General features: G+C 35.2%; 1 protein-coding gene across 1 annotated transcript in view; it reads left to right on the top strand.

The window, feature by feature from the left end:
* Positions 1 to 27,718, top strand: part of SLIT1 (slit guidance ligand 1) — a 503,550-nt gene that overhangs the window by 418,853 nt on the left and 56,979 nt on the right. The window contains exons 12-23 of the mRNA XM_053692504.1: positions 2,545 to 2,616; positions 6,596 to 6,739; positions 8,329 to 8,492; positions 8,771 to 8,794; positions 12,469 to 12,613; positions 15,929 to 16,003; positions 16,674 to 16,817; positions 19,912 to 20,055; positions 22,745 to 22,911; positions 23,945 to 24,077; positions 25,528 to 25,596; positions 27,478 to 27,549. Coding sequence (XP_053548479.1) covers positions 2,545 to 2,616; positions 6,596 to 6,739; positions 8,329 to 8,492; positions 8,771 to 8,794; positions 12,469 to 12,613; positions 15,929 to 16,003; positions 16,674 to 16,817; positions 19,912 to 20,055; positions 22,745 to 22,911; positions 23,945 to 24,077; positions 25,528 to 25,596; positions 27,478 to 27,549 — 1,353 coding nt within the window. The remainder of the gene's footprint in view (positions 1 to 2,544; positions 2,617 to 6,595; positions 6,740 to 8,328; positions 8,493 to 8,770; positions 8,795 to 12,468; positions 12,614 to 15,928; positions 16,004 to 16,673; positions 16,818 to 19,911; positions 20,056 to 22,744; positions 22,912 to 23,944; positions 24,078 to 25,527; positions 25,597 to 27,477; positions 27,550 to 27,718) is intronic.

The following is a 27,718-nucleotide window of genomic DNA, read 5'->3' as shown; positions in this document are numbered from 1 at the left end:
TGCCTGCACACATTTGTGTCTTGTGATTGGCTAAATAGATATTTTCAGCATCCTGTCAGTAGTGCAATACTGTCCCTTCAGCAATGGATAACAAGAGAATGAAGAAAATTTGATAATAGAATTAAATTGGAAAGTTGTTTAAAATTCTATGTTCTATCTGAATCATAAAATAAAATGGGGTTTACTATCCCTTTAAACACTTCTTTTTTTTCTTTTTGCATAAATTGAGCTTTGTCCTATGCTCCCTAGAAAGGTTAAAAACAAACAGAATATATAATCTGTTTTCAGACTGCTGCAAATTGCCTAAGCCAGCTATTTGATTTCCAGCATTTGCAGGACGCAGAATTTGCTTTTGATCTCTCTAGGGAGCGTGGCACAAGTAACAATTTTTCCTTTAAATTTCCTTTTAAATTTCTTAAGCATTAAAGTGATGGTAAACCTTAACTAATCAAATGCCATATATTTTATCTTTGTCATTTAAAAAGTATATGTGTACCTTTTCTGTTTTTAATCCATCTGATAAAGGGTTAAATTAGTGCATATAGTAATGCTTCTATTGCAATGTTTTGTCAGCCCACTTGGATGAACTCTTTTTTTTTTTTTTTTTTTAAGACATTTCTAGTGAACATCCAATCAGCGTGTGTGTCATATGACAATCTTGAAGTCCAGCCCCTTTAAAGTCTTTAGGAAGCCTATGTAGAGAGTTATGGGACTGCTCTATACATCATAACCCAGCCAAAAAAGGAAATTAAGGGGGGCCGAGGAACAGACAATACCAATTAGGATTATAAATCTTTTATTATAAAATATATAAACGTTTTTTTAAATAATTATGTGGTTTTACTACTTGCAGACTAATATTATTTCATTGCAACATTCTTATAGTCTAAAATTTACCATCACTTTAATTAATTCTGTTTCAGTTGACGTATTGACCTTCTATGCTGCAAAAAAATCTGCCTGGACCTATTACTTTTTATCCGTAACAGTCATGTACATTTGTAAAACTGGCACATTTTTATTTATATAATAAGATAACAAACTATGTGAAAATATTTTTTGTGTCAGAAATATTTTGTGATTTATGCTAAAAATAACAATGTTAAATTATTTTAAAACAATTAGGGCCAGATTACAAATGAAGCACAAACATTTGCGTGCGCGCAATATTGAGTTTTCACGTTAATTTGCGTGCAGGTTAAATTGGGCTGGTATTACAAGTTGAAAGTAAATGCGATCTCTTAAACGCGATTGCAGTTTACGCTAGAATGATTACCGCAACTTCAGAGCTCTGGTTAACTGTTTTGTGAAACATAAGTGTTACAAAACACATAAAAAAATACATTACGAAATATAGTTACACCATCTAATAAAAATTATTTTAAAAAAATATTTCACACAAAAGTTTTAAAGGCTCAGTCATGAGATCTCAAGAAGTGTTAAATAAAAAAAAAGGCAGGCAAAGGGCTTTAACATTGAGATACATATATAAGATGTGTATATATATATATATATATATATATATATATGTCTATATATGTGTACATATGTATTTATATGTGTGTGTATGTATGTATTTACAGACATATATACACATATAAACACATAAATACATATGCACACATATATAGACATACATATAAGTGCATTGGAGCCCTTTGCAGTTAAGTAGATGAAAACATGTTAAAGCATATTTATGCAATATTCATTTTTAATAAAGGTTTTAACTATGTATTTACATGTCGGGTTAGCACATATGAGAATATGCAATCAGGTTTGCGCAGGAGTTGGGTGTTAGGTTTTTTCCACTTTTTTTGTCCATTGAGTTCTATGGGGGAATAGGTTGTCGCGCAAACAATATTTTGAGTTTGGCTTTTTGCTTGCTTCAGGTTAGCGCAAGATTTGATAACTTCTTACTTTCAACTCGTAATACAAGCGCAACCCAGTAACGCCAAAAATTGACTTCCAGCACAATTAGCGCTCTAGCGAAAATTCTAAATAGCGCTCCAGTCATAATCTGGTCCTTATTTTGTAATGCATTGATTAATAGTGATATATGCTATAATTTTGTTTTAATGTCCTCTAAATGTTAAAGGGATATGAAAACCAATTTTTTTTATTTTATGATTTAGATAGAACATTTGATTTTAAACATTTATCCAATTTACTATTATCAAATGTGCTTCGTTCCAATGGTATTCTTTGTTGAAGAGATACCTAGGTAGGCATCTGGAGCACTACATGACATTAAATAATGCTACTAGCTAGTGTTTTTGCATATGGATAACATTCTTGCAAAACTGCTGTCATATAGTGTTCCAGACACAAGCACGTCCCTGAGCTTACATCCCTGTAAATTAGAAAGTTGTTTAAAATGGCATGATTTATCTGAATTATGAACTAAAAAATGATGGGTTTCATGTCCCTGTAAGACAATGTTAAATATGGAAGTTCTTAGTATGCATTTACTATGTACCAATATTTAATGATATTAGACCTAACAAAGCTTTAACCCGGAAGATAACATATTCCATCATTTTTCAGAGTTTTATACGGCAACAAGATTACAGACCTTCCCAAGGGTGTGTTCAGTGGCCTCCATGCCTTGCAGCTGCTGTAAGTAAGGATTTACATTTGATAACTTAATTTACATAATTTTACCCAGAATCCATTTCTATCATCTGACTATAGGATGCACCGTATCGGACATGAATTCCTTTAGCACTTTATAATTGAACACATAATTATCTTTCTAAAAAATACTTTTAAAAATGTAAGTGCTCTCCACAGAAAATGTTGCAATATTTTGCAATATGAGAACATTTTCTGTTATTTATAAATGTTACTTTAGCTATCCAAAGCACAAATTAATTGCACAAATTGGCATAAATTAATGATACATTGTTTAACAAACATTGAAAACATTTAATTTTAGCTTAATATTGGCTTCAATTTCGGCTTCAATTTCATCTGGGTGGTCAGCTGATTTGTATGCTTATTAAATAGGTCCTGGGTAAAACACTGAGCTTTCCATTACAGGACCAGCAAACACAGTAGATTTGAATAATCAACAAATACATGATAACAAGACAATACAATAGCACTTAGGGGCCGAATTATCATTGTGCGAGCGGACATGATCCGATATTGCGGATCATGTCCGTTGCACCTCGATAAATGCCAACAGCATATGCTGTCGGCAATTATCATTGCACCAGCAGTTCTTGTGAACTGCTTGTGCAATTCCTCCCCCTGCAGGTTGGTGGTTGGTGTCAATCAACCCAATCGTATTCGATCGGGTTGATTTCTGGCGATGTCTGTCCGCCGCCTCAGAGCAGGCCGACAGGTTATGGAGTAGCAGTCTTTAGACTGCTACTTCATAACTTGTGTTTCCAGCGAGCCTCCATAAGGAGCTTGATAAATATGCCCATTAGTCTGAACTTATAATGAGAAGTAGATTTTTTTCTGACAATTTTAAAAGTTATGTCTATTTCCACTTCCCCTGTACCATGTGACAGCCATCAGCCAATCACAAATGCATACATAATATTCTATGAATTCTTGCACATGCTCAGTCAGAGCTGGTGACTCGAAAAGTTTAAAAATAAAAAGACTGTTAATGGAAGTAAATTGGAAAGTTGTTTAAAATTGCTTGCTCTATCTGAATCATGAAAGTTTTATTTTGACTTGAGTGTCCCTTTAACGGTAATCAAATTCCACCAATAACAAAAAAGTAACTTTTATTCTAAGTTCCTATAAAAACAAGTTTCTCTAATGTGGGTTAGTGTGTTTCGGTATTTTGCCGTATTCATAGACCATAACGCATCAAGCTCTATGCATATCTTTAAAATAGTCTTACTAAAACTCCATTGGTTATTATTGTACACACCCAATTAACCCACATATTACATCTCTTTTTCATATAATACAAGGAGGCAGAATTTTAGCCATCTATATACAGGTAGCCCTCAGTTTAAGCCGGGGTTAGGTTCCAGGAGGAATGGTTGTAAATCGAAACCGTTGTAAATTGAAACCCAGTTTATAATGTAAGTCAATGGGAAGTGAGGGAGTTAGGTTCCAGGCCCCTCTCAAAATTGACATAAGTAACACCTAATACATTATTTTTAAAGCTTTGAAATGAAGACTTTAAATGCTAAACAGCATTATAAACCTAATAATATAGATTGTATCATAATCAAACTAAGTTTAATGAACAAAAACATTTGTTAACAGCACCTAATTAAATAATCACACAACAGACTGCATCATCATCAAACTAAGTTTAATGAACAAAAACGTTTTTTTTACTTGCATTTTTCTGCAATCAGTTCTCTGCATTATTAGCATGTTAGATAATATTGGGTCTGCACCTATTCTATGCATTTCAATCTGCAGTGATTAATAGGCAGTTAGGCACCCTCACCTCAAGCTGCATACAGGCAGATAATAGGGAAGTGGCTGCTCTATAGCTAATGTCTGTTCTGTGTACACAGATCAATTTCAGACCTGTTAAGTTGCATAACTTTGCTGAAAACAAGCGGACAGCTCCACCTACTGGCTTTTTTAATTAGTACACTGCTTTCCAAAGCTTTTCAATAGCAGTCACATGACTGAAAAAAAAGGTTGTTATTCTGAAACGGCGCAAATTGAACCGGCGTAAACCGAGGGCCACCTGTACTATATATATATATATATATATATATATATATATATATATATATATATATATATATATATATATATATATATATATATATATATATATATATATATTTCTGTTAAAGGACCAGTAAGCACAGTCTGCATAATCAACAAATAGATTTGCATAACCATGTAATCAGGGGGCTGTAAAAAAAAAAAAAAGAGACTTAGATACAAGGTAATCATAGAGGTTATTTCAGTTCTTTTGACAGACTTGCATTTTAGTCAATCAGTGCCCCCTTATAAGTAACTCCACGGGCGTGAGCACAATGTAATCTATATGGCACACATGAACACCCTCTAGCTGTGAAAACTGCCAAATTCGTTTAGATATCAAACAATACAATTATTTCCATCACAGCATAATCCAAGTTAAAGGGACAGTCTAGTCAAAATTAAACTTTCATTATTCAGATAGGGCATGTCATTTTAAGCAACTTTCCAATTTAATTTTATCATCAAATTTCCTTTGTTCTTTGGTATTTTTAGTTGAAAGCTAAACCTAGGTAGGCTCATATGCTCATTTCTAAGCCCTTGAAAGCCACCTCTTATCTGAATGCATTTGGCAGTTTTCACAGCTAGAGGGTGTTCATGTGTGCCATATAGATAACATTGTGCTCACGCCCGTGGGGGCACTGATTGACTAAAATGCAAGTCTGTCAAAATAACTGAAATAACCCATGTGATTACCTTGTATCTAAGCCTCTTTTTTTTACAGCCCCCTGATCACATGGGTATTTATTTATTATCTATTGACATACATTTTATCCAATTTGTGCTGTGTCCTGCATAACTCCATAGGAGAGAGCACAATGTTATCTATATGGCACACATTGGTAGTAAAGGCATTATCTATCTTTTTAAATAATAACAAAAAAATAGATATTTCTATATGAGAAAACCAAAAAGATAGAAAAAAATAAGGAAAAATAGTACAAATAGACATTGAAGAGGAGATAGAGGGAGAAGAAGAAGACAAATTATTTTGGTATTCTTTGTTGAAAAAGATACCTAGGTAGGCTCAGGAGCTGCTGATTGGTGGCTGCACATATACGCCTCATGTTATTGGCTCTTCCAATGTGTTTAGCTAGCTTCTAGTATTGTAGTGCTGCTCCTTCAACAAAGGATACCAAGAAAATGAAGCAAGTTACATAATAGAAGTAAATTGGAATGTTATTTAAATTTGTATTCTCTATCTGAATCATGAAAGACAAATTTGGGGTTTCATGTCCCTTTAACTGAAGGTCAAAATGTGACTTTGCATAGAAAAACTACAGTTAGTTCATATTTTTCTGAATCTGCAATATGAGGTCTTAATGCCTATATTTCTGGAAAATGTCACAGAATATTAGAAAAGTAATTTTGCCATTTTTCTGATAAAGACAGGGTAAAGTCAAAATTCCTTCCAATGCTCATTCTCCAGTAGTTATAACAATTATGTGTACCTATCAGCCAATGAGCAAGCGAAGGAAACACACCATATTTATTTTTCAGGCAAAAAAATTAAAAACGACCATTTTAAAATTCTACTTTTTCATTTTAAGTTTTAAACAAGTGTTACCCACAATGTGCATCAGATGCAGACCAGTTTTATTTTGATTGCTCCGTCCAAAACAAAAACTTGTATATAGGGTTTGAAAGGAAACCTTGTCATTATTTAAAAATTATAATAAGTTCATTCACTTGTTTTGGTGGTTGCAGAGAACCCCAATATTACAAAAGAATCACACGCCTCTTTCACGGAGCATTTTTTTCAGTGAAAATATTTAGATCATCTTCAAGAAATATGTTTGGTTTATTGTTTGCAGCTCCTCCCAAGTTTTGTAGCAACATTTTGACAGTTGTTAATGTAAGAAATATAATTTTCCACTTTTTTTTTTTTACCTTAATTCAGACTTCTGAATGCCAACAAAATAAACTGCATTCGTGCGGACACCTTCCAGGACTTACAGAACCTCTCTCTATTGTCCTTGTATGACAACAAGATACAGAGTTTGGCCAAAGGAACATTTACTGCCCTCCGTGCTATCCAGACACTGTAAGTCTTATTGTATATAAAAATATCTAAGGAGAGAATAAAAAAAACATATTATGTAGAATATAAATGATGTTAAAGTTCCTCCCAACAGATTACAAAATGTATGTGCTCTGAAATTGGGTGGCCATTTTCCTGTATTCCTTTGATACATTTATGCATTTTGTTATAGGAAGATCACTTTTTTTTTATTTTAAAAGTGACATAAAAGTCTAAACACATGTAAACATTTAATGAAAGTATATGTGTGTAAGTCACTTACATAGCTGCTTGAAACTACTGCTATTGCTCTTTTGGAAAAGCTGAAGGCACTACGGCCTCCATATTTTTCCACTGCCTTCCAAATACAGGCACGCAGGCTCCTGATTGGATGGAAGAATGCCGGCAGCCAATCCAGAGCTTATGAATTATGGGAGGATTAGTTTGGAGGGCAGTGGAGAACTCTGGAGGCTGAGGAGCATCCAGTTTTGTCCAGAAGTGGATCACTGTCATTTTTGAGTAGGTAAGTACTTTTAGCTTCAACCTTTAACACACACACACACTCACACACATACACACACACACATATACACACATACACATATACTCACACACACACATACACACACACACATATACACACATACACACACACACATATACTCACACACACACACATACACACACACATACATACACACACACACACATATACTCACACACACACACACACATATACACACATATACACACACACACACATATACTCACGCACACACACACACACACATACACACTTTCAGTACAGCTTTAAGTGTGTCAGGACTGTTATGTCCATTTAAAGGATTTCCAAAGTTGTGGAAACAGCACACCTTTCTTTGTCTTAAGTGGGGCACAGAGTAACAGACTTGCCAGGTCTCTTCAGTATCCAAAAATTCAAAAAGACTCCAGCCTCCGCAATCAATAAAAGACCTTTATTTCTTACATGTAAGAAATAAAGGTCTTTTATTGATTGTGGAGGCTGGAGTCTTTTTGAATTTTTGGATGTCCATTTAAAGGGACATTAAACACTATATGAATGTTAGATAGAATGATGTATTTAAAGAAAATATTAGTCCGAGAATAACACATAGATGCATTTTTTTTTGCTGTGGCCAATTAGGGACAGTTATAAATAGGTCACAAGCTTGTGCAGCCGATGGCTGTGTGGAATATAACAACGTTCTGCACTTCCATTTCTAACAGCAACTGAAAAGCTCAAAAAACTGAAAAGCTCAAAATGTCAGAATGGAATTACAGGAAAAGGGGACAAAATAAATAATGAAAGTATATTGCAAAGGTTTTTTTTTATTTATACAGTTTATCATTTTATATTACCATTTTAAAGTGTTTAATGTCCCTTTGAGTATCAGGTAACCTTTTGGAACACCATATTTAATTTACATTTCTATTACTAACATTTTTACTTCTAGTAGATATGCAAATGAATTTCTTATTTAGCATAAACAGATTACAAGACTAGTAAGAAATTGACCATTATTTTATTTTTTGATTATGATACATTTTAATAATTTTCCTGCACTATAAAATTTACTTTTAATCTTTATGTTTAGGCATTTAGCACAGAACCCTTTTATCTGTGACTGCAACCTGAAATGGCTGGCAGATTTCCTGAGAACAAATCCCATAGAAACAAGTGGTGCACGGTGCGCTAGTCCGCGCCGTCTTGCCAACAAACGCATTGGGCAAATAAAAAGCAAGAAGTTCAGATGTTCAGGTAATTTTCTTGTTCCTAAAATTCTTGACTTTATGAATGTGTTAGGTTTCAGCTCGGTGATATAGATTTCCCATGATGCTTAGGCACTCTTGAAGTCCTGTAAAGCATCATGGGAAATGTAGTTCTGGAGTAGAGTTATCATGCATTAAATCAAATTTACAATTGGCCTAGTATATATTACCTGTTGAAACTTCTATATTAGAGTGTAACCCTGTATTATTTTTTTAATTACTTTATGTAATTCAGTTTCTTGATATGTATTATTTTCTTTCCCCCAGCAAAGGAACAATATTTCATTCCTGGTAAGTTTTTCTTTTGTCAATATAAATTATGTAGATTAAGCTTAGATTATTAGAGTCATGTTTTTGATGATGAATTCCACATATTTAAAACATTTTGAAAGGTAAAGGAAATCAATGGCTATGTAAGAATGAATGTTTTTTTATTGATAATGTGCACATCTAGATATGAAATTATACATAAATAATATATTTAGGACTAAAGCTACAGTCTAATACATTATTGAAAGTCTTTAATTTGTTAAAGCAAATAAATGTTCCTTGGTAACTATGCACTATGTGCCCTCTGCAAAGGAATTAAACACATAATTAAGCTCTTACACCAGATGCACTGCAGAGCTGGTCCTGACCAGGAAATATACGGTAATTCTATATTAACAAAATGACTGAAGCTTTATTAACAAATACATGATTAAATGTGAATGATTAGAGCAGTAATGGCAAACCTTGGCGATAATATCACATGCTTTGTAAAAGCTTCAGTATTATACTGTGCACGGCTTTAGTCAGGTGTCATGTGATTCTGCCCCCTGGATAGCACCTTCCATATATGGAAATGCCCAGGTGGGAGCTTGCTGCAAACAAAACTATGCCTGAATTAAAGGGGTTAATGGGGGTTAAAACAGAAACTGTTTTGCATGTAAGCTTTGGCTACATTATATATTTAGAAACTTATGCTAGTTCATACTGTTTTGTGTCCCTTTCAATAACTCTTTATGGAAGGTGCATTTTACCTCAAACCTATATATATAAACCTAAACTAAAAGCAGGAGGGTGTGCTCACCTTTTCACAGCTCTGGCTTCTGTTTCTTCTACCTTTTTCAGCCACTTAAAAAATGCCCATTTGTCACAATCCATTCACTAGGAGGCGGGGCTTGTTTCCAGGGTTAAACAAATAAGGTTTGATTCTCAAAAACTCACCAGCATGACCAGCATGGTGAGAAATCATCAGCTTATGTTACTGAGCACTACATTGTAAAGTAAATGTCACTCCTAAAAAATAAAGCATATTAGTGATATCCTTTTAAAGGGACACTCAATCAAAATGAAACTTTTATTATTCAGATAGAGCATGCCATTTTTAACAACTTTCCAATTTACTTCTATTAACAAAATGTGCACAGTCTTTTTATATTTAAACTTTTTGAGTCACCAGCTCCTACTGAGCATGTGCAAGAATAAGTGTGTATGCATTTGTGACTGGCTGATGGCTGTCACATGGTACAGGGGGAGTGGAAAAATATATAACTTTTAAAATTGTCAGAAAAAAAAATCTACTACTAATTTGAAGTTCAGACTAAGTGCTATTGCATTGTCTTGTTATCTTGCATTTGTTGATTTTGCAAATCTACTGTGTTGAATGGTCCTTTAATGAAATACTCAGTTTCCAAGATAAAAAATTACCTTTAAAACAATTCCTGAGGAGCCTTGTAATACTGACAAATCAACTGATTGAATTCAGCAGACCAGAAAGTTTTAGAGAATTGGGCCCATAATTACCAGAGAGCATTCATCTAACATTTAAATACTACAGCAAGTTAGAGTATTTTATTATGCATTAGAAAGTTCATTTAATATAACAATAATAATAATTTAAAAATAAATAAATAAGAAGTTGTCCAATCAGGAGGAATTAAGTACCCTTTGACATTTTATTAAAAGAGTAAGCTGTGTATTTGTTAACCCTTTGGCTTCCAGAGAGAGTTGCAAGATGTTGCTAAACAATACATTGCTGTGTATTCTGGCAGCCAAGTGGTTAAGAGGATACTGAAAGTGATATTTACACAAAGAACTCATAAAGAGCTAATGTAAACAACCAGCTGTTGAAAGGCCATGGAAGTTCAGATTTTTCTATCATGCATTTAAATAAGCAGCTCTCAAATATTAGGTTTGGGTTTTTTCCCATAAAAAAATTAGCAAGATAACTTTATTGTACAGAAAATCTGCACATGAATATCAGCATACTGTAAATTATGGTGTGAGATGAGAGTATTACAAATTCATCACAGTCTGATATTTTCTGATCATCATCGATGGGCATAAATGAATACAATCATTTTGAGGAAATAAATGAAAGGGACACTGAACCCAAATTTATTTCTTTCGTGATTCAGATAAAGCATGCAATTTTAAGCAACTTTCTAATTTACTCCTAATATCAATTTTTCTTCGTTCTCTTGCTATCTTTATTTGAAAAAGAAGGCATCTAAGCTATTTTTTTTGTTCAGACCTCTGGACAGCACTTTTTTATTGGTGGATGAATTTATCCACCAATTAGCAAGGATAACCCAGGTTGTTCACCAAAAATGGGCCGGCATCTAAACTTACATTCTTGCATTTCAAATAAAGATACCAAGAGAATTAAGAAAATTTGATAATAGGAGTAAATTAGAAAGTTTCTTAAAATTTCATGCTCTATCTGAATCACGAAAGAAAAAATTTGGGTTCAGTGTCCCTTTAAGAACAGATTTGTTAGAGTTTTGCACAAAATTGATAGCAATTAAACATTTTCACAACTTCATAGAGATCACTCACTTTGCAAACTGTGTTATAGGCATGGTTGTGCATTACTTCCAATTACAGATATTCTGTAATATTTCTAAACAACATATCGCCTGTTAAAGCGGCGTTACATCTTGTCTTTTGTGTGTCTGTCAGCACCACTGAGCAGAAAACAGGTGTCAGTAATGAATGTGCAGTTAAAGGGACATTAACCCATTTTTTTTCTTTCATATAGAGCAGTGATGGCAAACCTTGGCACTCCAGATGTTTCAGAACTGAATTTCCCATGATGCTTTGGGACTCTGAAGTCCAGTAAAGCATCATGGGAAATGTAGTTCTGAAAGATCTGGAGTGCCAAGGTTCTCCATCACTGATATAGAGCATACATTTGTAAAGAATTTTCCAATTTACTTCTATTATCAATTTTTCTTTTTCAATTTGGAAAGTTGTATCCTTTACCTGAATCATGAAAGAAAAAAATTGGATTTCATGTCCCTTTAAATTTGGATAATTAACCCCTTGAGTGCTAACGATGGCTCTGAGCCGTCGCAGAGTTTCCCACTCTGGTGCTAACGACGGCTCAGAGCCATCGCTAGCACTCTCCCACCTTAATTGAGATCTGGGGGCTCCCACCCGCTCCTACCCCGGCAATCGGGCCTGCATAGGGACAGGCATCGCCGGGGCTTCACGTTATGTGCAGTGACGTCACGCGCAATGACGTGATGACGTCACGCGCAATGACGTGATGACGTCACTGCGCAACTTTATTTATACTTAACAATGTTAAGTAAAGGAGCAAGGGGCATGTATCTCAGGCATCTAAGCAGCTACAGACCCCCAAGACCCACCGTTGGAAAGGTAATCGCCTAACCTTTCCAACAGTGTAAGTCTTGGGGATCTAAGAAAAAAAAAATGTTAAAAAAGCTTAGCACCCAGGTTGGAAAGTGCTTAGCACTCAAAGGGTTAATAGTAATATATTTCCTATGTAATTTATAGCTGAAATGTGATTTTGAGGCATCATCTTTAGCGTAAGTGAGAGAATAGCGTCCATCTATCCCAATCCGACTGTCATTTGCTATATAACTAATGTGACCATAACAAGTATTTTGCATGCAATTTCCAGCCATAAAATTGTATTGTGTTAACTCTTATCTTTGTATATATTATTTTGATAGGAACAGAGGATTATCAGCTAAATAGTGAATGCAACAGTGATGTTGTGTGTCCACCAAAGTGCCGCTGTGAATCAAACGTGGTAGATTGCTCAAATCTGAAGCTCACCAAAATCCCTGACCGCATCCCTCAGTCCACTGCAGAGCTGTATGTATAACTGTCACTGTGAAAGGCTAAAATGTAACTGTTTATGATTCATACAGAGTGTACAATTAAAAAAAAGAGGGTACAATTTACTAGAGTGCTAAACACTTGTGCACGCTCCTCAGCTCCTATGACCCTACCTAGGTTAGCTCTTCAACAATAAATGCCAAGAGAATTAATCAAATTGGATAATGAAAGTTTTTATAATTGCATTCTCTATCCATCATGTGGCATTAGTCATTGAGCGCACAGTGTAATGACCCACAATATACCCCAAAAAACATGAACTCCTACAGATCCATAGATCGCCATCATCAACAGGCTACAACCACTGCTGATATCTGGGACACACTGGTGCAGGGATGGTGTACCCATGGCATAAGTGTAGGACCAGACTAGGGCCATAAATAGGCCTGGACATTTTAAGGCAGGACAGCCTACTCCCCTGCCCTTTTGTTATTTAACCACGCACCCCAAACTGAGTCTAATGTACTAGTTTGATTTACAAAAGCATTTAAACACCCTTATCAACACTATTCTGTTACTGTGTTTTGTAAACTGTTTGTCTTTAAAAAGGAAATAAAGAAAATGTAATAAATAGACCAGAATCTATTGACATTCACATTTAAATAAAGAATAGTTATTTATTTCTCATCAGCCTGCATAGTCACAGTCTCTCAAAACAACAGGCACTTGTCATCATACGTATGCTGCACTGTCAGAGATAAATAACACACACAAACATCTACAGGCACATATACACACACAAACATCTACAGGCACATATACACACACAAACATCTACAGGCACATATACACAGACAAACATCTACAGGCACATATACACACACAAACATCTACAGGCACATATACACACACAAACATCTACAGGCACATATACACACACAAACATCTACAGTCATATATACACACACAAACATCTACAGGCACATATACACACACAAACATCTACAGGCACATATACACACACAAACATCTACAGGCACATATACACACACAAACATCTACAGTCACATATACACACACAAACATCTACAGGCACATATACACAGACAAACATCTACAGACACATATACACACACAAACATCTACAGGCACATATACACACACAAACATCTACAGTCACATATACACACACAAACATCTACAGGCACATATACACACACAAACATCTACAGGCACATATACACACACAAACATCTACAGGCACATATACACACACAAACATCTACAGTCACATATACACACACAAACATCTACAGGCACATATACACACACAAACATCTACAGGCACATATACACACACAAACATCTACAGGCACATATACACACACAAACATCTACAGGCACATATACACACACAAACATCTACAGGCACATATACACACACAAACATCTACAGGCACATATACACACACAAACATCTACAGGCACATATACACACACAAACATCTTACAGTCACATATACACACACAAACATCTACAGGCACATATACACACACAAACACACTGAGATTTCCACAATCACCCACATACATCAAGAGGAGCTGCTTTCCTTCCCCCGTTTGTTAGTCTGCACCAGATAATATGCACTTGCACAGCTTTCCTGTTCAAATAAGGTGACACAAAAATGGGCAGGAGATGGAGGACTAACCCTGACCTGTCTTACAGACACAGCAAGGCAGTGAAAGTCAGGGCATGCACAGTTAATAATGCTGGCAACTTGGCAAGGCTAAGATAACCATCCCGGCCTGCAACTGTACCCTGTATGACCTATGCTCAGTCTGGGCCTGCATGACGTCACAAGGTGGTACTCCGTCTCTGAGCTACCACCATAAATCTTGCTTGGCAGTGCCTCATAAATTAGTTTTCTTCTGAATCCATGCTTTATTCATGCTAATTGTTAACCCTATCAAACACATTACCATGGGCACTCACAAGATTTTTTTTTAGCAAATAATTACAGATTTTGGCACAGTCTCAATAAGCTTTGCGACCCTGCACTAGTTTGTTCTGGCATCCTTGATGATAATAATCCCTTTGTAAGATTTTTTTAATATAAGTCATAACAAAATGCTTCATGAGGCTTTGTTATTTACCCAGGAGAATTTTAAGTTACTTTTCCCAAACTGTATCAATGGGAGACAAAAAATAAACAATATATATTGTTCTACATCACTAAAGCAGTTTATTTTTTGACTAGCTACGCCCTGTCATGTTTGCTCAGCTGCTTGTAAATAATACAAGTAGTGAGCTGGCGACTTTCCCAGTGTCACCCCTGACTGAACCAACTTACTTATATCTACCTTCTGTAGTGGCAGTAACAAACCAGGCTTGCTACAATTCAGCTCCATTTTATTAAAGGGACATTCCAGTGTACTAAAGTATGCTCTTTGCACCAGCACCAGCAAGAGCTGTGTGTAAAGATACCAAGAGAATGAAGAAAATTTGATAATAGGAGTAAATTAGAAAGTTGCTTAAAATTTCATGGTCTATCTGAAGCATGAAAGAAAAAATTTGGGTTCAGTGTCCCTTTAATTGCTGACATGATACAAGCTCTTGCTGGCTCTCTGAGCAGCTGCAGTATTTAAAATGCCAGTGCACAGAGAATATCTAGCTATGTGTCACATGCACGTGCACAGAAAAATGCTAACACAAAAACAGTGGTAACTTATACTAGAAGCATTTTATCTGATATATGTATATATGTTTCTATTCAAAGATGTGCATTTTGACTGGAGTGTCCCTTTAATATTCTGATTATAAAATTTCTAGCATCTATTCTATATTTTTATTTGTTTATTTATTTTATGTAATGTGTTAATTTAAGTTGTTTATAGTGGATGATACATTGTAGTGTAGCTAATAATTTTTTTTTTATAAAAGTGTTTACCATTGTTCTAATATTTTTCTACAAAATTCAGCATTAAAGTTTATAGAGTTTTTTTATTTTATCAGCAAATTATTTAATAAGCTTTTTCTAAAGGATCGGCACCAAAGTTAGAAATACAGCTCACATTCAACATTATTAAGACTTTATAATGTTTTCAGCCGAATAAATTCTTGTATATATTTATTTTTAAAGTCTTATTAATGTGGTTTTTCGATAATCTTGCTCTTCCAACCCAAGGAAATGTCAAACTAGCAACTTCCATTACTAATCATTTTATATAAACCTTGTTATAAAATAAATACTTGACAGTATTAATTTATGAAAATAAAATGATGCTTCATTTATTTTATTGCTTAAAGGCTGTATATACAAAACTAATTCAATTATTTTATATTGACTACAGACGATTGAACAACAACGAAATCAGTGCTATAGAAGCAACTGGGCTTTTCAGGAAACTTCCGCACCTTAAAAAAATGTGAGTAAACGAAACAAATATATATATAAAAAAGAAAATGTAAAAAACAATCTAGAATTACTGCAGGCAATATAGATTTTTTGCTATCCTGAAATATATAAATTGCTTTTCAAAACATGTAAAAGTATATTTGATTGAAAAGGGCATCAAAATGTTTTGTCTTTCTAAATATTATGTTGGAATTAATTAATGGAATGGGAGGGGTCAAAAAACTTATAAGATAAAACTCAGAAATGATCTCAATATTGGAATTATATGAAAGAAAAATTATGGGTTTCGTGTCCCTTTAAATTTGTTAGATGTTTTGGAAATCTAGGTTAATTTTATTTGCTTTTAAAAAAAGAAATTTTATTCTTTGTAACTTGTATCTAAATGAAAAAATATTTGACATCACAAAAGTTTGGAAGTTGAAAATTAGCTTGAAATAGTTGTCCTGTTATTTTTCTGTTTTTGGATAGCAGTACATCTATTTTCTACAATATTTTAATGTTATCCTGGACTTTAAACAAATCCTTTTTAACTTAACTGCAAGTACGGGCGCCGAGACAATGGTCATAATGAGGTGACATGAGATTTATATGCAATAATGTTCAGATGACGTTCATTTGTACTGGGCAATGTATCTATTGGTTTCCAAAAGTCACACATTTTTATTAAATGTCTCTCCTAGCAACCTGAGTAGCAACAAAATCTCAGAAATTGAAGATGGAGCGTTTGAAGGCTCGGCAGCAGTCAGCGAGTTACACCTGACAGCCAATCATCTAGAATCTGTGCGCAGTGCCATGTTCAGAGGTCTTGAAGGTCTGCGGACACTGTACGTGGTGCATTACTAAAGTTACATGAATAGTTATAATATATATATAAATGTGTTTGTGGATATTTCTTGATCAACTCCTATTTCACCAAAGACTTATTGGTTGTTGCTGCATTAAATATATATAAAAAAAGCAATAAGAAAATGCTTTAATGCAGTTTTAAGGTGGAATTCTACTTCAGAGATGAACGTGGCCAGTGATTGGCGACTACACACATATGCAGCTTGTGATTGGCTTACTGTCCTGTTTTCATATTAGGATTGTCAGTGCATCTCTGCTATGGAGCTAATGAAGATATTTGCAAGAAATAGTTCAATAACAAAGTGCTATAATGCATTAGAACATTTCCTTATTGCACTTTTATTTCACTTTAATAATATCATTTAGATTATAAATTAGTTTGTCTAACTAGAAATCACTGCGATCATATCAGCATCTTTTCTCAGCTATTTTCTTTTCTTAACTGGGCATAGTAAGCATCATATCAGATTAATGTAGTTTAAAGGTACAGTAAAGTCAAAATTAAACGTTCAAGATTCAGACAGAGCAAGCAATTTTAAACAACATTCCAATTTACTTCAGTTATTTAATATGCTTCCATTTCTTGTCATCCTTTGTTTAAATGCATACCTAGGTAGACTCAGAAGCAGCAATGTACTACTGAGAGCTAGCTGATGATTGGTGGCTGCACATATATGCCTCTTGTCATTGGCTCACCAGATGTGTTCAGCTAGCTCCCAGTAGTGCATTGCTGCTCCTGAGCCTACTTCTCAATAAAGGATTCCAAGAGAATGACGCAAAATTGACACAGAAGTTAACTGTAAAGTTGTTTAAAATGAAACGCTCTATCAGAATCATGAAATAAACATCTTGGAACATTCAACTCAAATTAATTTGCAGTATTTTTACATGAAAAATGTTAAAATGATAGTAAAACTATCAAGAAATATAAGTTATGCAGCTAATTCAGGGATCTGTTTCTCACTAAATGGTAGAGACAACTCCCACATCTCCCTGGTGGATGGGGACGTGCAAAAAATTATAAATATAAGTCATCTAATTACTTTACTAATGAAAAAAAGGGACAGTCTACTCCAGAATTGTAATTGTTTAAAAAGATAGATAATCCCTTTATTACCCATTCCCCAGTTTTGCATAACCAACACAGTTATATTAATACATTTTTTTAACTGTGTAATTACCTTGTATCTAAACCTCTTCAGACCCCCTTATTTCTGTTCTTTTGACAGACTTGCATTTTAGCCAATTAGTGCCCTCTCCTAAGTAACTCCATGGGTGTGAGCACAATGTTATCTATATGGCACACATGAACTAACGCCCTCTAGTTGTGAAAAAAAACTGTCAAATGCATTGAGATAAGAGGCGGCCTTCAAGGGATTAGAAATTAGCATATGAGCCTAACTAGGTTTAGCTTTCAACTACGAATACCAAGAGAATAAAGCAAATTTGATGCTAAAAGTGAATTGGAAAATTATTTAAAATTAAATGCCCTATCTGAATCATGAAAGTTGAATTTTGACTAGACTGTCCCTTTAATGTGATGAAGTGATATCAGTTTCCCACCGTATGGTTCCATACTACTTAGCATGTCACTATGCTTAGAGCATAGTTGTACAACTGCACCAATAAACAAACTTTATGGGAGGTGTATTCTACTTACAAGTGTTATGTAGTGCTGTGTAGTGTGCACACCACACACTTTACTACCGATGACAGCAAACACAAGACTGGAAAACTGTCCATAGACAACTGTGTTCAAAGCTACTAAGACAAGGATAACATGCTGTTTGTTGTGTTTCCTGCTGCTAAACAATAATTCCAATCTGTGCTGTTAAATAGGGATAGCAAAGTCAAAATTAAACGGACAGTCAACACCAGAATTTTTGTTGTTTAAAAAGATAGATAATTCCTTTATTACCCATTCCCCAGTTTTGCAAAACCAACACTGTTATATTAATATACTTTTTACTTCTGTGACTAACTTGTATCTAAGCATCTTCTGACCGCCCCTAATCACATGACTTTTAGTTATTATCTATTGACTTGCATTTTAGCCAATTAGTGCAGTGTCCTCCACTAGCCACGGGCGTGATCACAATATTATCTATATGGCCTACATGAACTTGCTCTCCCCTGCTGTGAAAAGTAAATAAAATAGAGGCAGTCTTTAAGGGCTTAGAAATTATCATATGTGCCTTCCTAGGTTTAGCTTTAAACTAGAATACCAAGAGAACGAAGCAACATTGTTGATAAAAGTAAATTGTAAAGTTGTTTAAAATTACATGCCATATTTGAAAAATTAAAGGGTTTTTTTTGGACTTGACTGTCCCTTTAAGCTTTCATAATTTAGATAGAACATGTCATTTTAATCAACTTTCCAATGTGCTTTTGTAATCTTATTTGCTTTGTTCTCATTGTGTTGTTTGTTATAAATCATACCCCATCTAGATTGTAAGCTCCCATGGGAATAGGGTCCTCAATTCCTCCTGTATTTGTTTATTACATTTTGTCCGGTGTCTTATATTGCATTGTATTGTTTCACCAATGTATTTTTATCTTTGTACCCATGGACAGGGCTGCTGAATATGTTAGCGCTTTATAAATAAAGAATAATAATAATACCTAAGTAGGCTTCATTACTGGGAGCTGACTGCACATATACGCCTCTTTTATTGGCTTCCCCTGATGTGTTCAGCTATCTCCTAGTAGTGCATTGCTGCTCTTTGTACAAAGTATACAAAGAGAATAAAGCAAATGTAATAGCAAATTCCATAGAAAATTGGATAGTCATTGAAAATGTTATGATCTGTCTAAACCATAGAAGAAAAAAATGTGGGTTTCATGCCCCTTTAATGTTAACAATAAGTGCTAATGTGCTTTAGTATGCAACTCTAACTGTGCAAAAGAAGAGAAGCGAGTGGCACAAGATTAAAAGGTTACATCATTTAGACAAATCTGCATGATATTTTAACTGTTTAAAGGGAAATAAAAGTAAATTTGTTATGTGTGTACGGTACTATTAAAAATCAAATTGCTATTCATAAATCAAATCTCTCTTTTCCTTTGTGCCAGAATGCTAAGAAATAACCGTGTCAGTTGTGTACACAACGACAGCTTCACAGGTCTCCGGAATGTCCGACTTCTGTCCCTTTATGATAACCAAATCAGCACCATATCTCCAGGAGCGTTTGATACGTTGCAGTCACTCTCCACTTTGTAAGTTTTGTTTTAAATCAGTGTTGACCTAATACTGGAGACAATTGAAGTACTTATATTAAATAAAATGTAAAAAAATAACAATAAAAAATATTGGTTAACAGTTTTTGATATAGCAATAACTATAAAAAGTCCTCTATATATTTTTCAATATTTTTTTTGCTTATTGTTTATTTATATATAGGTTGTGGTTGTATTTATCAATCTGTAATCCTGAGATGTGTGTATAAGTCACATGACTGTGGGCTGTGAGGATCATGTTTACATGCCCATGAGATCTAAATACTCCCAGATCTAGATCTGTTCTAATAGACCAAGTCATACTGCATGTGCAGAGGACCATTTGGTTCCCTACCTTATGATATGCTCACAGCCCCCTCAACCAATCAGAGAGATTGTAACAAATACAGCACATTTTTCTTTAGCTTTTGACATGCAAAATATATCACATTTTTTAAGATATTTCTATCTGTGTTGACCCCCTCTTTTTAAAACTGAATTCCTCCTTCCTTTTTCTCATGTTTAAATACATAATTACCAGTAGTGCAGGGATTGTGTCATTTCAGCACCCCCCCCCCCCCTGGTCTGGCCTCCTTTCTGTGCACCTGTTATTTTACCTTGAAATTATTTTTTATTTGAACAAGTATGTGTTATATAATGTACTCACAAGACCAGACAGTAATTCTATTATGGAAGACATTACATGACAGTTCATAAGGTCACTATTTGTTATAATTTGTTTTCATTTTGGAGTTCCCAGTTGCCCCTCAAACAGCAGAATTGTCCTGAAAGTGAGCTCTACCCAAAGATCCCTTCTGCCTCTTTTTTACCTAATGTATGTCTTGGTTAATTTTAAATACATTATTTACTGCCACTACATTGCTCAGGAAATGCCCAAGATTCGCTTCAGATTGCCCATTTTCACCCTGCCCCACTCAACAATGTTCTTATATATCCCAGCTCCACATTAGAATCTCCTGGACTAGTCACATGAACTATCCAGACTCCACCATCTGATCCATCAGAAACTTCCCCCTTAAAGGGACACTGAACCCCAAAAAAATATTTTGTGATTCAGATAGAGCATGTAATTTTAAGCAACTTTCTAATTTACTCCGACTATGAAATTTTCTTCATTCTCTTGGTATCTTTATTTCAAAAGCAAGAATGTAAGTTTAGATGCCGGCCCATTTATAGTGAACAACCTGGGTTGTTCTTGCTGATTGGTGGATAAATTCACCCACCAATAAACAAGTGCAGAGTCTGAACCAAAAATTAGCTGGCTCCTTAGCTTAGATGCCTTCTTTTTCAAATAAAGATAGCAAGAGAACGAAGAACAAATTGATAACAGGAGTAAATTAGAAAGTTACTTAAAATTTCATGCTCTATCTGAATCACAAAAGAAAAAATTTGGGTTCAGTGTCCCTTTAAATCTGGCCACAGACCTCAACATTTAAATTGTATAGGATATAGGTGCCTCAGCTTGAAGACACTGATCCCTTTTTTGATATACTTGGATATTAAAGGGATAAAAAGCCACATTCCCCCCCCCCCCCCCTTGAATATTCAGACAGAAAATACAATTTCAAACAACTTTCCAATTTATTTCTGTTATCTAATTTTGCTTAATTCTCTTGGTATCCTCTGTTGAAGAAGCTAGTAAACGCATTGAGTGAACCAATAAAATGAGGCATATATGTGCATCCACCAATCAGCTGCTTCTGCGCTTACCTAAGTATGCTTTTCAACAAAGGATACTAAGTGAACACAAGTAATTAGATAATAGAAGTAAATTGGAAAGTAGTTTAAAATCACATGCTCCATCTAAATAATGAAGAAAAAAATTGAGTTTCATGTCCCTTTAAGAACAAAATTCCAGTGTGTGTGGGGTATTTGCCTCCCCTTCAGATGCCTATGCTGCTGGTGTTTCCAGAGAACTGGCATCAGTACCTGTTCAAATATTAGCAGATCTTATGGAAGGTGAGATGTAGGTATAACCAGTACTCTATTTGTGTCTGTTTATCTTTCCCCTACAAAAGTATTCAGTTGTCAAGAACAATAATTAGAATTTCCTTACAGTGCTTGACATTTTAAAAACACATCAATTTAGAAATTATTATTATAAAAATATACTACCAAATCAATAACCTTAAACAGACATAAAAGCCTTTTTTTATGATTCAGAAAAAGCATAACATTTTAAATAATTTTCCAATTTACTTCTATTATCTAATTTGTTTTGTTTTTTTCGTATCCTTTGTTGAAAAAGTATACCTAGGTAGGAAGCTGCTGAGTGGTGGCTGCACATCACAGCATTGCACAAGCTGTTCTAGTGAACTGCTCGTGCAATACCGCCCCCTGCAGATTCGCGGCCGCTAGCAGGGGGTGTCAATCAGCCCGATCGTATGTGATCGGGTAGATTGTTGTACCCAGCCTCAGAGGTGACGTATAAGTTAAGGAGCAGCGGTCTATAGACCGCTGCTTCTTAACTCCTGTTTCCGGCGAGCCTAAAAGCTTGCGCAGAAACAGGGTGAATTGGCCCATTTCGGCCAATAATATATTGACCCCTAAAACTCATTTTTTCAAATATTTACATTCTTCTTTATCCAAATTTACTTTCCCTAATGATGCATCATTGATGCACACTAAATGTCTAGTTGTCAAATTTTTATCATTACTTTTTGCCTAGGAACTTGTTGGCCAATCCATTTAATTGTAACTGCCAGCTTGCTTGGCTAGGGGACTGGCTGAGAAAGAGGAAGATTGTGACGGGAAATCCCCGCTGTCAAAACCCAGACTTCTTAAGACAAATTCCACTGCAGGATGTTGCCTTCCCAGACTTCAGATGTGAAGAAGGTAAACCAGTATCTTAGCATACCTGAGAAATAAGTAATTGACCCACTGTGCATTAAAGGGACATTAAAGGGATAGAAAGGCCAACATTTAAATGTACAATTTTAAATAGAAGGATTTTTGTATTATACTTTCATTAGCAAAAATGCTTCTAGTAAAAGTTATTACTGTTTTTCAGAGCATATGCACATATGCTGTCAAGGTTCATGCACCAGTATTCAAATACTACACCTTCTCAGAGAGTCAGCAGTGGCTTATATGATACAAATCTTCGCAGGCACAATTTACACCACCACCAGCTTTCTGATCTTGAATATTGGTACACGGTTCCGTACAGCATATGTGCGTATGCTTCTGAAATTGCTAATGGAAGTATATTGCAAAAATGATTCTATTTAAAATTAAAATTCACCCATGCGCAGCTCAATTTTGACCTTTTTACCCCTTTAAGTCATTTTTATTTGTGTATTGTATATATCAGAAATGAAACAGTGCATTATAAAAGATCTGTGCATAAAATACAAAACATCTAAATTTGTTTGTTTCTCTAGCTAATAATTTTCTTTAATGATTCAGGTAGAGCATACAATTTTAAACATTTTTCCAATTTACTTCGATTAATTGGCTTAATTATTTTAGTATCCTTTGTTGAAAACCATACCTAGAAATGCTCAGGAGCTGGGAGCTTGCTGCTAACTGGTGACTGCACATACTGTATATACCTCTTATCATTGGCTTACAGATGTGTTCAGCTAGCTCCCAGTAGGGCCTTGAAGGAAGCAAAATTGATAATAGAAGTAAATTGGAAAGTTTTTTCAAATTGTATGTTCTATCTAAAGCTTGAAAGAAAAAAAATGGTTTAATGCCCTTTTAACAGAGTAAACTTCCACATTGTAAATTAAAGAGTTGGCATTGAAGTCACGTCTCATGGTACCTATTATAAGGAGGTTGAATCAAGGCTATGTTTTTTGTTGGATATTATAATGTGCAAATACAAACCTCTATAATTTCTATGTTTTTTTTTTTTACACGGCAGGTCAGGAGGAGCTGAGTTGTGCCCCTCAGCCTCAATGCCCACAGGAGTGCACCTGCTTGGATACAGTTGTACGTTGTAGCAACAAACATTTGTTATCTCTGCCTAAAGGGATCCCAAAGAACGTTACCGAGCTGTAAGTTATATTGTACATCACTCTTTAATTATATACGGCGAAATAACTCCTATTGCAATTTATAGCACTTTCAAAACTCAGACTGTTGTAGTTAAAGTAAATTCCGATGATTAGATTATTGTTTCTACAACAATCCCACCAATAACCCTCCTATAGGGGCTAAAAACACACAGTAGAAATACTGCTCGGGACTCCCAAGTGGAAAACAGCAACGCTAGTCTTATATCTGAGTCATGTGACTAGCGCTGCTTGATTGGATCAGCAGCATTTTCCGGCTTGGGAACCGAGGTGCTTTGTAAATCCCGAATGTTTTTTTCTACTGTGTGTTTAATCCCTTAGCAGGGGTTAAAAACACAGTAGTCTAGGGTTGATAGTCTTAAAATGATATGCTCTAACAGATTAGAGCATGTCATCTTTTGAAAATAATGGCCCTTTAACTCTTCTGCAGAATCAGACCCTCTTGATGTTCTTTGCATGATATTGGTTTTATAACATTCCTTTAAACACTCCCTACATACTTATATATGCAGAGAAACTTACTACTTAGCCCCTCTAAAATCTAACAAAACTTTCTAAAAGAGGCCAAATGTTCTGTTTGCTCAAACGTCTAGGCTCATGGTAATCTTCTCCATCACTTCCTGCTTTATCATCAGGCCACTAAACATTCTATCTTCTTCACCTAGGGTTGCCACCTTGGCCATGTTTTCCTGGACACTTATGAGTTACACATGCTGCAGGGTAAGCAGGGAGGAACCTGTATAGTGCCTCTGGACATCACATGAATAGTGCTGATAAACAGCACAATACATGTTCCTCCCTGCACACCCTACAGCATGTGTAACTCATAAGTGTCCGAACCCTGTCTACACCCCATTTTAGATTGTTAGTTCCCATTAGGCATGTGCATTCAGAGGTTTCAGATGCCTCCGAATGCAGAAGATGGCAGCCGCTAGCGGCATTTGGCTCTTTTAGGAGTCAGTGTGTTGCACTTTCACAAGAAGAAATCGAAGATCTGGATTTGCACAGATCGTAGTTTATTGCGCTTTGAAAAGAAAAAAGTGCCCACCTTCTTCTGCATTCCTCTGAATGCACATGCCAAGTTCCCATGACATTATGTTTACTCTAATTGTATTGTTTAATCATTTGTCACTTATAGAGCTACAGAATATATTGATGACTTTTACATAAAAATAATAAAAACTAAATACATGACAAAAATACTCTACCCACAGAAAAAGCATTTACCATCTTGACATTCAGTTAATTTTAGTCCTAAAGTATAATCAGAGATAAACACATCAGAATTTCTGCTTTTGAGTTGATGGGTAAAATATAATATAAGTAACATTCTACTCATTCATTTAAATAACTTCTAGTAATATTAAAAAATTATGTTTCATAGAATCCCAGGATTAACCCAACTGGAACTAAAATTCATTCTGTTTTGCAGATACCTGGATGGCAACCAATTCACTATGGTACCTGGGCAGCTGTCAACATTTAAATATTTACAGCTGGTGTAAGTATAGATTTATACACATACTATGTACAGCAGATAAACAACAAAAAGTGCAGGAATTATCTGGCAGAAGTATTGTTCTTGGACATAATCAATATTTATTTATTTTACTAAGGGCTCAGCTGTGATCCCTGCCTATGATTCTACTAAGGAAGTCTGTTATTGCTATTGGATATCTGACTTCCAGCTACAGAACACAATCCTTTCTTATAATATTTTTTTTTCTCTGAAAAACAATATCTTCTCTCTTTAATTGCCCTGAAGCATTTGACATCCGGTTGATATCCCTATGTTGTTTATATAGTGCGCTGTTATAGTCTTGTATATCTTTACTGCCCATGCAAATAATGTAGTCTCAGATAGAAAAGTATATGTTGCATTAAAGATAGTGAAGTTAAAAAAAAATTAAATTTTGATTTAATTCCATTATTTTTCCATTTTCTTCTGTTTAATATGTTTGCTTGTATGATATTATTATTTATTATCAGGTATTTGTAGAGTGCCAACAGATTCCGCAGCGCTATGAACATAGGTGGTATACAGGGTAACATTTACAGGGGTCAAGTGGGTACAGGGCCCTGCCGAGAGTTGCACTGTTGTAGTCGGCTCTTATAAACGTGAACTACAAACAGCTGGGCTCGTCGGCTTACATGCTATGGGGTTTAAGGGGATAACAGTGGAGATAGGAAGGCTAGAGTAGGCTGTATGCATCCCTGAATAGTAGATTATTTAGGGAGCGCTGGAAGCTTTCAAAACTAGGGGAGAGTCTTGTGGAGCGAGGCAAAGAGTTCCTTAAGAGCCAGTCTGGAAAAATCTTGTAAACGGGAATGTGAGGAGGTAACAAGAGAGGAGGTAGAGTAGGAGGTCATGAGCAGAGCGAAGGGGACGGGAGGGAGAGTATCTGGAGACAAAGTCTGAGATATAGGGGGGAGCAGGGCAGGTGAGGGCTTTGTATGTCAGAGTGAGAATTATGTGTTTAATCCTAGAGGCAAGAGGAAGCCAGTGAAGGGATTGGCAGAGAGGCGCAGCAGATGAAGAGCGGCGTGTAAGGAAGATGAGCCTGGCAGAGGCATTCATTATGGATTGTAAAGGAGCTAGGTGTCAGCTGGGGAGACCAGAGAGGACAGAGTTGCAGTAATCGAGGCGGGAAAGGATGAGAGAGTGGATTAAAATCTTAGTTGTGTCTTGTGTAAGGAAGTGTCTAATTTTAGAGATGTTTAAGGTGGAAGCGGCAGGCTTTAGCCAAGGACTGAATGTGAGGAGTGAAAGAAAGATCTGAGTCAAGTGTGACCCCAAGACATCAGGCATGCGGTGTAGGGGTAATGATGGAGTTATCAACAGTTATAGAGAAATGGGGGGGGGGAAATTTTTGAAATGCACTTAATTAGTATTTAACACTTTAAGGGCCACCTACAAGAGCAAGGCAAAAAAAGTATCTTTATTTTTTTTTTTATTATTATTGTATTGAAAATAAAATGATACAAATGGCCTATATGTATATTTCTTACAATGTGTTATAGTAACAACTTTCAACAATTCAAACAAACAAAATTAAGAACAGTTTGCTACATACATTCTCAAGTCAATACAGCATCTATAATTCAATTCCAGAGATATTATATCTGCTCAATTTTATAACTTTGAGGAAACTACTGTTTGCATTTTGGGGCAGAGCAGAGGAGAAAAGGGGGGGGGAGTTATGAAAAATGGTTGTGGGTATGGCCGATACGTGATTGCTCTGCTACAATGTGTCATTTAATTTGTATTTTTTTATGTTAGCAAATGTACAGTTTCACACTATGTGCCAAGAGGCTCTAGTGGTTGGGAGAGTATGCCTGTTACACTTTATACTTAAAACTTTAATTTTTTTATGTTTTATAGGGATTTGAGCAACAATAAAATCAGTTCCTTGAGCAACTCATCTTTTACCAACATGAGTCAACTCACCACCTTGTAAGTACCCCTGTGATCATATAGTAACTTGATTCATACCAGTAGATTATACATGATTATCATTAAACCAAAAAGATATACATATAACAGTACAAATTATATGACCATGAATTGAATGAAGAGTTGTGAAATATATAAGGTTTTTAAAGAACTGCAGAGTGAATACTAC

The sequence above is a fragment of the Bombina bombina genome, chromosome 9 (assembly GCF_027579735.1).
Source record: "Bombina bombina isolate aBomBom1 chromosome 9, aBomBom1.pri, whole genome shotgun sequence".
NCBI classification, from domain to species: Eukaryota; Metazoa; Chordata; class Amphibia; order Anura; family Bombinatoridae; genus Bombina; species Bombina bombina.
Note: the sequence above shows the minus strand (reverse complement) of the source record. Positions and strands in the feature narration are given on the sequence as shown.